Raw genomic sequence first — 12,600 nt, 5'->3', positions numbered from 1 at the left:
CAATTAATCAAATAATGACTTCATTATATTTCACACAAGTCTTAGTTGACAAGTGTTGCTGAATCTTGTCAGTACCCTTTTCTCAGGTGAGAGAAAAGATTGTAGGGACATATGGACTACAGTTTTTAAAGAATTATTTTCAGCAGTGACTTTCAAGAACTTGTCTTTAGCTACCTTAGCAACCCTGTTTTATAGATGGTATTACAGTGTTGTTTATTTGTTTGTTTTTAGTGCCGTAAAGCGGGATCTACTGTTTCTAAACACTTTAAGGTTTATAAGCGTCCTGACTGCGGTCGGTGCCACTGCAGAATAACTGTGTGTCGCTTAGGGGACAATCACAGAATGACGTACTTCTGTCCTCGCTGTCAGAAAGGAGACCCACAACAAGTTGACATATGGTGAGATGTGTAATTGTCAGGCGTACTCATGGTCCCAGCCCGCTGACTAAATGGCCATTCATAAGAAAACATAACTGAATTTATCTATCAGGCTATTAAAAAGAAGACAGAACCTGGCGTGTTTGAGCCCTTGGAGGGAAATAGGAAAAGCCATCATCAAAGAACCAGAATGAGCCAAAGGTCATTGTTTGGATGGATCATTTGTGAATTCAGTAGACAATTTCTAGCTCAGATGGAAATACCCAGCCTTTGGCTTTAACGTGTTTGTAAAGTGATTGCGAGCAGGTGTAGATGTATCAGTAACTGGAGACGCCTGCCCGTGGACCTGGGCTGTGCATTGAACAGTAGATTCACACCGAGCCTCGCCAAGGACTGCAGCGTGGGTTATGGTGAAAACTCAGGTCAGAATTCCACGTATAGACGCATGATTTACACGGGTGGCCAAAAGTCAGGGCTGCTTTTGCTGTTTCCTTACTAATCTGTTGGTTAGATATTCAACATGAAACTCTTTTCTCCAACGAGAAAAATAACAGGAGCACAGACATGCTGGCCACCATTATGGAACAGCTAACTGAAATGGCGCTTTGTAGGGACTGTCGAGAAATTCTAGAGGCACATCACGGAAACGTAACTCTTCGCTCTTGTTATTCTCCATGCTCGAATTTCCACGTGCCTCCCTCTCTCCCCTGATTTGGCTGAGTTAAGATATTGTAGTTTTGCTTTGGGAAGAGTATCACTTGGTTAAAACATTATTTGAGACATGCTTCCTAGTAATGAGATCCGGTATTTTTAGTTGGTTTAAAAAATAACACAACCACAACTGTTTGAATAAAATCTTTGATTTGGTATTTCTGTCTTTCACGGCCACCAGCAAGGCCCAAGTGAAAGCATTTTGTTGAGATAATTCGAACTTGTGTGCAAGAATAAACATGTAGCATTTGGGTATATGCATGAGTGTTCTGCAGAGTAGTCTCTAAAATACTAAGAATGTACAAGAACAAAGCATTAGCCACAGTGCTAGTGGTCCACTGTAAACATTCTCTACAGCAAGCTGCCGGCTAGAATCACTGCACTCGGCCAGACGTCCAGCAGAACGCAACGTCTTGTGGACCACGTGGCCGGGAGAAGTGAGGCGTACTGGGCATGCGCGGCCTGCACACTCGTCAACCAGCCTACTTCCACCGCATGCGATGCTTGCCTGACTGCCAGGCCTCCTGGTAAGACTGAGTCTGGGCCTGGGACTCATTCCTTCTCAAAGAGGTTTAATTCTCCCAAGTCAGGTATATTCCTGGTCCTATCTTGATACCTCCTAACTAAGGGAAATGCTTTCTTTCTGAAAGATTTACTGGAATTGCCAGCTTCTGTGTGTAAACCACGCTAATATTCTGTTGAGAGGGAGGAAAACATGCTTGAGCTAAAGAAGTATGTGCCTCTTGTATCTCAAAAAACTGACATGATCACATCTGTTCTCTACTGGTGCTGATGAATTATTCAATAACGCTTGGCTTCATGCAGATTTCAGCAACTTCGGGGTTTGTTATTCAGCCCAAGTGTTTCGTAAATTGAAAGGGAGGGTTTCTGTAAGAATATCTCTGCAGGTGGAATAGAAAAAGGCGGAATTTTTTTCTCCTCTTTATCCTTCCTACCCCTTGTTATTAAAATCTTTACTCAGACAATTGTACTGATTTCATTGAAATCCTTCAAAATGACACTCTGTGTAGCTCACAATTTCATGTGTTTGAAGAGAGTAAAACCTGCAAGGAGACCTGCGATTAAGAAGCATCTTGTTGATGCGGCGTCTGTTGTGTTGTGTTCTCCAAGTGTTATTTCTTTCTCCACTTAGACATGAGAAAGTTCATCCTTGACCCGCGCGTTGTGTTAGCTGTCATATCATGTTTCGTTCTGCAGGCCAGAAAGGGACAGAGCCCTTTCTGTCGCTCCCTCCTTGGGGTCCTTCGACAGAGAGCCCTGGGAAAACCACACTCCTGGGTTTCCATGTTTACTTCAACATCCTGAAACGCCTTCACACATGTTGCTGTTTTCTCCTTGTTTTCTTTTTCTGAGTAGGGTAGACATCTATCTTAACTATAATCTGCCTTAACAGGTCATACTATAGTACAGATTCTAAAATCCTGGGATGCTTCATGGACACATTTTGAATGAAGGTAAAGTCTTTGGAATTCATCTTTGCTTATTTTTCCATGAGCTTTTCTCTTTGTATGGTCACTGAAAGAAACATTCCTGACCATCTGGCTGCTGGCCTCTGCCCTCTGGTCTAAAGCTTTTAGTGAAATCACCTCCTGGTTGCTGCCTTAACGCTGTGCCCAGTAGTAACAGAAGGGAGAGCTGAATAACCTTTAAGTGCTCAAAGGAAATACGAAGCAAGTGTAAATCTCTGTTAAACCCAACTCTGAGTCCAAGTGGTTGAAAACATTCTACTTCATGCTTCATTTCTTAACCAGAAGATGAATTGTGAATTGCTCAAGCTAACTTTGTGTTACTAGTTCTACATGGTAGTTCACTGTAATAAGTAAACTAAATATTTTAATCAAATGAAAAGATGTTTCAAATAGTATTATGTTTATACCACAGAATGACTTGTCTCTCCTTCCAGATTGGATACTGAAGAAGGAAGAAAATTCTGCCTCTAACAGCTTAGTGAAGTACCCCTGTAATAGCTTTGGAAAACCTGGTACCCAAGTGAAGATCAACAGGAAAACTGCATTTGGAACTACAACCCTCGTCTTGACTGATTTCAGCAATAAATCTAGTCCTTTGGAAAGAATAAAAAGCCAACACCAGATACCACATGGGGAATTTGGAAGCTCGGCTCCCACTGACGTTCGTCTCGGTGGTACACCTCCCCGCTCCGAGGAGAGAGCCCACAACCCCACTCACCGACCTACCACAATAACTGCACCCTCCACTGTCCACCCTCGGTCTCTGTTATCCAGTCCAGCATGTAAGAAACTGAGAACAGCCCACCACTCATCGCCGAGTCTCGAAAGTCACAGCCCTGGACCTTCTAACAGGTACGATGCTTCTCACCTTGGTCTTTACAGTATTTGTATGAAGTTTCAAGAAGGCAAAAAAAAAAAAAAATCCTCCCTGGCTAAGGCAGATGAGTTGGTGGTGGTCAGGTGGGCAAACCCCGAGAGAGGATCACAGTCCAGTACTTCTAGCTTCTCCAGCTTGCACTATAGGAGGGGAGAGGAAGTAGAGAAAGTCGTTCCTTTCAGACTGCAGCTGTGCACATGCCCCACACAGGATAGTCAGACAGTGTAAAGAAAAATGTTTAAATCGCCCGTAATCTTCTTGGTTATCCATCACCACTGTTACCTCTTTTTAAAAAATTTCCTTCCAATGAAAGATGGTTTTTCTAAAAGGGACACTACCATTTACAACAATTTAGTAGGTGGATTCCAGATAGAAGGATCCGAGGTTCTTTTAGTGACATTTCTGCTAAAGAAAGTGGCTGCATGTCAAACAGCCATGTGGGGTGGTGTTTTTTTCCTTTCAACCAAAAGGCCCGAGGAGCATGGGCATCCGAAGGTAGGGCGTTGTGCTTCCCATCAGCAAACACTGCCCAAGCAGACATGCGCTGCCAGGAGGCTCCCCGCTCATCTAGAAGACCCCCACTTCTCTCACCGGGATACAGAGCATTTCATGACAGTGTCATCTCTCATTCCGTGATGATGATTGGCAGCTGCCCACCCTGTCTGTCTACACTCTTTCCCTGTCTACACTGCTTCTGTGTCTACACGCCTTCCTGCCTCGTTTAGTCCTTGATCTGGGTCCCCTGCCCTGGCTGTCCAGCCTGCTGGTACCTCCAGAGAGGCAGCTGTCCACAGTTTTCTGTCCCAAGCTCCTTGGGGAGGGCTCCTTCCTTCAGAAAGAGGATGCAGTGTATTGGGCATTTTCGAAGGGAAGGGAAGGTGAAGTGTCCTCTGTCCTGTGTCCTGGCTCGCCTGTGGGGAGTGAGCAGGGAGAGTGAGTGGGTGGGATCTGAAGTTATCTCTCTGGGATGCTGGTTGCTGGCGTCTCTGATGACCTGGGCTGATGCCCAGAGCCCTGCTTCGGGCAGCGAGCGAAGGGACCGCCTGGTGTACGCATGCTCCTAGAACAGTATCTGGGAGTCCCTCCAGCCTAGCAGATTTCTGAGACAGTTTTGGTCAATGGGCGCTTTTAGGTCAAGTTTCCCCTCCCAACTCCAAATTCATTATCAGTTAATCCTGAGGATTTATCCTTGACTGATTTTTAAAAATTTTTTTGTTTATAATCATTTATAATAACTGGTGTAACTTTTGTCCACGATACTCAAATGATAGACATTTGAGTTAAAAAGCAAGGGGACCAAACTTTGGGTCAGTCAGGGCACCACCTTCTCCTTCTGAACCGAATTAACATCTCCCGATGAAAGCTCACCGAGGAGCCGGTGACGTGTGTCTGAGCTGGGAGCCATCCCGAAAGAAAGCCATTTCTGAGCAGGCGTCTCTGTGCTGTGGCTTCAGTGGGAAGCAGGAGATGTGATCATTTAAAAATAGTGTGGCATTTGCTGTGCCCAGATGAATATCTCGGCACACTTTTATTTCCTTAGTGCTTTGGAAAATATCTCCCACAACTGAACTAATGAAATAGGGATTTGAAAAATTAAAAAAAAAAAACATTAATGTGACCTTAACTCTAAACGGTTTCTTCACAAGCCGTTAGTAATAGGGTCACGTGGTGAGTCACAGGACACGCATGACTTAGAAAGCCGCAGCCCTGTGTGTGGGCAACACAGGAATCCCAGGACCGAGCCTCCGAAATCGGTCAAGATCAACTAGCAAAATAAATGTCAAGTGATGAAATAGGCTTACCCAGCAGCCCTTCTGCACCCAGCCACTTCCCCAGGAATAAATTGCCAATGACTGTCATTTGTTTCATTTTTCTCCTGTCCGGCAGCTGCAGTGTTCATCTTGTGGACAGGATGCCCAGGGAAGCTCGCCGAGTAATACAATTAGAGCAGGTGGTCCACTCAGAGAGCTGATCACCAGCTTAGTCTTTCCTTAATAATTATAGGGTAATTAATTCGCCTTTAGTACTTTTAATTACTGATCTCATCAACACATGGCGAGGAGGCATCTTTTTCGGATTGATCTTTAGGTGTACTTGAATTTTATCCAGCTACTGGATCATTAATTAGATAGTTGAACCCATTTTTAAGCAGCGAAGAGTAAATGCTAGATACAGTTTTAAGTCTTGGTTCCCGTTATTGTAAATACAGAGCAAAACACGGAAATGCGTTTTTCAAAGCACATGTGTGTTTTAGGTTAAACTTCTCCCCGGGCTGATGCTGAGGCTCGTATAGATGGGTGAGACAGAGCCACCCACTTTTCTCCAGTCTGTGGCCGTCAGGGTTGTAGCCCATGTTCTACTCGTGCTCACCAGTGACGCACTGACACTGTACCTGTTCTGGGTCACCTCTGAGAATCTTCAGTCCCCAAGGATTTCAGAGCCACCGGGGTCCCTCTAGGATGAGTCATTCAACCTCCGGTTGTTTGTTTTAATTCGTGTAACACTGCTGAACCACAGAATTTACAACCAATGAGACGAATTCATTAAAAAAATTGGACAATGTAAAATCAGTTAAATTGATCACTGAAAAAATAATATCCATTTGAAAATTACAAACCTGGAATTGATAATGTCCTTCTTCCTAATAATAGTTTTAATCTGATCTCTGTTAGCTGTTTATTTATTAATCAATTAGTAGTTATCGAGAATCTCTTGTGTACCAACCATTGCTCTAGGTTATTTTTGTAATTTTTTAAGAATATATTTTACTTATTTTTAGAGAGGGCAAGGAAGGGAGAAAGGGAGAGAAACATCAATGTGTGGTTGCCTTTCATGCGCCCCCTGCTGGGGACCTGGCCTGCAAACCAGGCATGTGCCCTAACTGGGAATCAAACCTGCAACGCTCTGGGCTGGGGCCCAGTCCACTGAGTGGGTTCCGATGACCTCTAGCCAAGCAAATGACGACAGCAGCAGCACTGAATCCAGCCCACCACCTGTTCCTGCACATGAAGTATTTTTGGGACAAACCCCATTCCCCGTGGCTGCCTTGTTTTCTGTGGCTGCACCACCACGAGCCGTGGGACCCGCCAACCTAAAGTACGTGTTGTCGGAAAACATGGGCCCACCCTGATCTGTGACATTGAAAGACCGTTCATAATCCTCGTGATCAAAGTAAGAGTTTACCTAGGGAAATGCTGTGCTGCAGTTTGGAAATTTTTAAAATAATGATAGAAACAAAGAGGGACCAAGATGTCCTCAGTTAATCGTAACATTTACCTGTGTCGGATAATGTTTCCTGGCGTAACATGAAGGTTCGCTGTGCATATTGGGAGCCCGTGTGATCACAGGTGGCATCGGTATCTTCGTCACATTAACTCGGTTCTGTGCACCTTCATGTGACGGTGAATTAGCCAGAGCCTTGTTCCCATGGGGACTCCGGTTCCACCAGGGCTCCGGGGAGGGGCTGACACTCCTGTAGGTCTGGGGGCTTCCTCCCGACCCTGGTGCGTCCAGTCGGTGGACCACACTCTGATATGAGGATCAGACAGCACGGGGCTGGGTTCTCCTCCTTAACTTTATGCCGAGGAAGAAGCGGAGTGGAATACAGAGGTGATGAACCCAGAGTTTGCACGGGGCCTTTTCCTTTCCACCTTCACCTCCCTCCCACCTGCCAGGACCCCGGAGGGCTCCAGGTTGGAGCAGGTGGATCAGAAAAATGCGCCAGGAGTTATCTCGAACAGCAACCTTCAGAAGATCAGATAAAACTATTTTTTCCATGTGCCCTTTTTAAAAACGAGAGCATCATTTCATGCCTTTCTGTTAGTATTTTAATCTTCTGTTTTCCTACTTAAAGAAAAATTTAAAAGCTCTGTTGATGACCCACTGGCTCCAATTTTGGAATCTCTTGACTTATCTACAACCATCCTGTTATTGAGCTTCCCTTGAAGTTCGAGTTTGACTGTGTCCTGTCTTCAGGGGGTTGGGGTGGTACAATAGAGCGGGTGTTGGCGAAGAAGAGTGTGTTGCCTCTCAGCTTCCCTCTTCCTGGCTGGCGTTACTGGGGATTCTAAAATATCAGCCACCGTTTCCCACCCTGAAAAACTTACCAACACACAAGTTGTGGCAGAATGTCCCAGTCCTGATTTCCTCAGCGATGCTCCCGGCCCAGACGGCTTCCGAGAGGCCCCTCAGAACGTGGGAGTCCATCCCAGACACAATCCGCTTAAAGCAGCGCATTGAAGCATCCGTTTTAGAAACAAGGTTAAACCAATTTCATCACAAACGAAAGATCTATGTCAACGACATCTCAACGAATCGGGGGGAGGGGACGATCTCTGAACATTTTCACTGGATACGATGCCTCCAGGCAGCATCAGAAGGCAAGTATATGGAGGTCACAGATGAAGTTGTGCCTGACTTCACTGTGGCTCAACTCACAGTTTCTCAGCTTTCAGATGGTGCAAAAGAGATACGCATAATAAATTCCGTGAGACAGTCGACGCTATTAGAGAACAGGCTTGGCATCAGCTGATGTTGGCCAGCTGTTGGCGAGTGTGTTTTGAGCCCATTTGTGATAGGCTGAGCTGTGTTGTTCAGTAGGGGAGGTGTGCTCAGTGCTTTTTCGACTTAGAATCTTTTGAATTATGATGAGTTCCTCAAAAGTGGAGGAGCATCTGAAATGAAGGACAGAATCCTAGAAGCAGCAAGAGCTAAGGGGACAGTCAACTACAAGGGAGTTCCCATCAGACTGTCAGCAGATTTCTCAAAAGAGATCTTCCAGGCAAGAAGGGGCTGGAAAGAGGTATTCCAAGTCATGAAACCCAAAGACCTACATCCAAGATTGCTCTATCCAGCAAAGCTTTCATTTAGAATGGAAGGACAGATAAAGTGCTTCTCAGATAAGATCAAATTCAAAGAATTCATCCTCACCAAGCTCTTATTATATGAAATATTACAGGGACTTATCTAAGAAAAAGATAAAAAAGATGAACAGTGAAAGGACAGCAAACTCACAGTTATTAACGACCACACCTAAAACAAAAGCAAACTGAAAGGACAGCTAGATCAGGAGTGGAAACATAGAAATGAAGATATCATGGAGGGTTAGCAACAGGGGAGTGGGAGGAGGAGAAGGGGGGAGAAGGTACAGAAAATAAGTAGCATAGACAGTAAGTAGAAAATAGATGGGGGGCAAGAATAGTATGGGAAATATAGAATCTAAAAAACTTGAGACACGTGGTCATAAACTAAAGGGGGGAATAGTGGGGGAGGGGGGTGCAGTGTGGAGGGGAATGAAGGGGGAATAGAACAACTGCAATGGCATAATAAAATAAAAATTAAAAAAAGAAAAAAGTGGAGGAGCATCTAGTTTAGGAATGGGGAACTGACTACTTTTGATTTAAAAGTATTCTTAAAATTTTATTTAAGAACACTATTTCGTTCCTTAGAAATTAATTTAAAGCATGAGAAAGGATGAATCTTTTTATCATTAAAAAGTTACAAAATAGGGATATTAAAGACTGCTGGTTTTAATTAATGTGAGCACTTTCTCTTTTCAGCTAGTTTATTAAAAAGACCCTTACATAAGGGCATTATTAAAAATATGCAACAGATTCTAAAAGGTTAAAAGTAATCATGGAGCTTCTTTTCAAAGAGCAGGTTTGCTCACACAGCCACAGGGCGGGGGCCTCTGGCCTTGGCCTTTTGTGCAGAAGAGCCAGCAGGTGCTCTTGAACCTAATGTGTGTGGTGGGGGGGGGGGCGTCTAGGAAGCTTCCCAATTTGCTTCACATCATACTCGGTTCTGCTCCGCCAGGCCGCCTGTTCCTTGCCAAAACAGGACTGCAACAATTAGAGTCCCTTGATCACAGGAAAGCATACACAGTTGTTTGCAGAGTGGAGAGTAGAAAGAGTGACTTCTCTGACCTTGTCAGAACCATTGCCGAGGGTTTGCCACCGGTGAGAAAACAGAGGAGACTGTCAGTCTAGTTACTGTGTGGGTGGGAGCGGGCAGCTGGCCTTAGGAATATTTTAGAGGAAATAAAAGCCATCACACTGATGTTGGGTAAGGGAAGAACCAGTGATCACAAAGGAAAACTTACAACGTTGGACGTATTGCATGCATAATTCAGCTGTGTTTTCATGCTTGACAAATTTAAATGACATCCTTTAGGTCTACAGATTGCTTTGGAAGTAAATGAGTCTTTCCTGGGAAAACCAAGAATTAAGACTTAGCAGTTTGTGTAGTTACCTAGACTTGACCGGGGTCCACTTTTTGACTTTTTGATACAGTTTCATTGCACGGGCGGGATGCTAACACGGGGTGAGGAGCCTTGTTACGCTGCAGTTATTTTGTAACCTGTTGTTACAGTGAACTTCAGACTAGCAGGACAGACGGTGCTGGTGCATCGGCAGCTCACATCCCTCGCTGCGGTCAACACCGCCGCCCCTGCGTCCTCCGAGTGGTGAGGAAGGACGGCGGGAACAAGGGCAGATGCTTCTACGCGTGTCCTCTGCCTAGGGAAGCACAGTGTGGATTTTTTGAAGTAAGTGTAAAATGTATCAAGCTTGCTCCAATGTAGTTGAATACTTAGGTTACAAAAATGTAACAAATAAATTCTTTTCCCTTTTACCTTTACATTTTAAATAGCCATTCAATAGAAAGCCTGAATGTTGAACTAAGTTAAAATTCAAGGTTTATCAAAAAAATGAATCAAATAGTGGCTCCTGTATCAGGAGAGTGTCTCATATTTGCAACCATAGTGTAGAAGTGTAGCCCTTGGTTTACAAAGACAAAGATACTGAGTGTATTTTCCAGGTGGCCAAAAAAATTGAGACGATTTGCTCTTTCTCGGTTCTGGGTGTGGCTCTCGTGAGTAGAGGTACATGTTTCTCAACTGCTTCATCAGGTGTGTAACTGAAAAAAGGAAATTCGCACCTGATTCGGTGCTGGAGCAGTTTTCTGTCGGGCCTTATCAAGAGGGAAAGGATGTCTTCAGCATGGTATCTTCCTCAGGAAAAGTTCATAATGATTTCAGATCTTCACCCCTTCGCACGATGGACTCCATCCTAATACATGGATTGCCTTCTCAGGAAGCTTTTGTAGATGCAATGGACAAAATATTATTAGCAATATTAATAATACCCCAGCCTGCTTTATACTTGTCTTGAGGCCAAAATTAGTAAGAGTAATACAGTAGAATCTGCATAAATTAGTTTGACTGGTTCTGTATTGGATTCCTTCTTTTCATAAGAGTCTAAGGAAGTTTAGTATTAGAATCATGAGAGTTGTTCTATCTGAGTGGTTTTAACTAAAACATCTGTAGCAGAAACATTGGTGTTTGCTTTATAGTGAGATAAAGGGATGCTCAGAGTTATGGCAACATTCTGTGTGATTCCAGCAAAACTGAAAGAGATGCTTCTTGTAGGATCTAAGCGTTTTAAAGCATAACAGCCAATGACCTGCGCGGACGTTACGATGTCAGATGAACAGTGATGGGAATGAAGAGAAGGAGGCACTACCCAGAGGTGCCCAGGCTCAGCCCCGCTTTGCTCTCACCTCCCTCTAAACTCCCCATCTTCCCGTTTGTCCCCGCAGTGGGCAGACCTGTCCTTCCCACTCTGCAAGCACGGCCAGCGCTCCGTCCTGAGAACAGTGTTGAAGATGGGGCCTAACACCGGGAGGACGTTTTTTGCATGTCCTCTGGGTAAGGAAAACCAGTGCAATTTTTTCCAGTGGGCGGAAAGTGGACCAGGAATGACCATCCCTCCAGGATGCTAATCTTTTCCCCTCCTGTGACATATCTAACGTGTCGTCTCTTCAAACTACATGTTTAGCCCCCTTTTGTTTAACTGAAAGGTTGTAGAGTATCTGTGGCACTTTATCAAGTTATTGCAACGTTGGAAAACTTTTTTTTAATGTATGCCATCTTTCTATTTTATGTTTTTTTAATTTACCTGATGAATGCTATTTGTGTTTTATCAAATGTATAGTACATTACATTTAGTATGTATATTTAATGGGTTTATTAATGACAATAAAATATTTTTAGTATGTACTTGGTCTCTTGTAACTTCCCTGGGTAAGAAATTATTTCTTTTAGGAGAGGATTATACAGTACAATAAAATAATAAGCTATTCTGCTTGAAATGAATAATTTTCTCAGGTGTTGCCACTACTCATAATATGTGATTAAAGGTATTTTCTATTTTCTTAAATAAAATTTAAGAAGTAAGATCTCCTTAATAGAAAAGGATATTTTCTTCACTTTATTCAACAAACATCAGTTTCCTGTGGCATGCCGGAGGTGTGCCCAACACTTATTATCTCAAATGCATTTTCCTGGAAATCTAGGGTGACTCAGAATATACAAGTAACATTTAAGAGTAGAAATTAGGAGGGGGGGGAGTGGTGGTGGGAAAATGGAGACAACGGTATTCAAATGTTAATAAAAAATGATAAAAAACAAATTGTTGGTATATCCTTAGAAGAAAGTCAATTTAAAATTTTCTGATCTTGATTTTAATATCTATTAATGTTTAAGTCAACTTCAAAAGCTCAATAATGTGCTGTATTTTATTCCTAGTCTTAACTTATTTTTTTTCCCTTTCAGATTTAGTTCAGGTAACTATATGATTATTTTGCAAAAGAAAAGAACGTCCATCTTAAGGTATTTCTGTATATTTGTGGAAAATTCTGTTCAGAGTGGTTTAATCTATTAAAAAGGAAAAAAAAAAAAAAAAGAAGAGAGCCGAGGCGTGGAAGCTGGCTTGAATCCCTTTCCATTCTGTCCCTGAACAGAGCTCTAGAAACTCGCAACAGGTGAGGTCACCAGCCAGGCCACAGCCTGCTTCCTAGTCTCACATGAGCTTGAACTCCACCCCAAAGAGACCGTCAGAACCACCTTGAGATCAGCGGTCTCTGTCCTACGAGCTCAACAGGGCAGTGACTCTGCGGGCCAGACCAGGCACCAGACTGGGCCCTGGACGAGCTCAGTGACATGCCGTGACATTCACCGCGTGATTTCAGAAGGAAACCGCAAAGTAACTGTGACAAGGAGGGGAAAGGCCTGTGTCCAGTCAGGCTGCCATATATGCCAGTCTTCGAAAATAAGCAAAGTAGTTACAGGGAAATAATAGGCAAGTGA

General features: G+C 43.6%; 1 protein-coding gene across 2 annotated transcripts in view; it reads left to right on the top strand.

The window, feature by feature from the left end:
- NEIL3 (nei like DNA glycosylase 3) overlaps positions 1-11,439 on the top strand; it is a 37,076-nt gene extending 25,637 nt beyond the window's left edge. For both annotated transcript variants that reach the window (XM_053660007.1, XM_037146532.2), the window contains 5 exons: positions 232-398; positions 1,446-1,615; positions 3,013-3,430; positions 9,825-9,999; positions 11,052-11,439. In XM_053660007.1, the coding sequence (XP_053515982.1) occupies positions 232-398; positions 1,446-1,615; positions 3,013-3,430; positions 9,825-9,999; positions 11,052-11,234 (1,113 nt within the window). In that variant the 3' untranslated portion in view covers positions 11,235-11,439. The remainder of the gene's footprint in view (positions 1-231; positions 399-1,445; positions 1,616-3,012; positions 3,431-9,824; positions 10,000-11,051) is intronic.
- Positions 11,440-12,600: the final 1,161 nt, after the last annotated feature.

This window comes from Artibeus jamaicensis, unplaced genomic scaffold (genome assembly GCF_021234435.1).
Source record: "Artibeus jamaicensis isolate MK-2021 breed Jamaican fruit bat unplaced genomic scaffold, CSHL_Jam_final scaffold_833, whole genome shotgun sequence".
NCBI classification, from domain to species: Eukaryota; Metazoa; Chordata; class Mammalia; order Chiroptera; family Phyllostomidae; genus Artibeus; species Artibeus jamaicensis.
The sequence above is the reverse complement of the archived record's forward strand: the minus strand, read 5'-3'. Positions and strand labels throughout refer to the sequence as shown.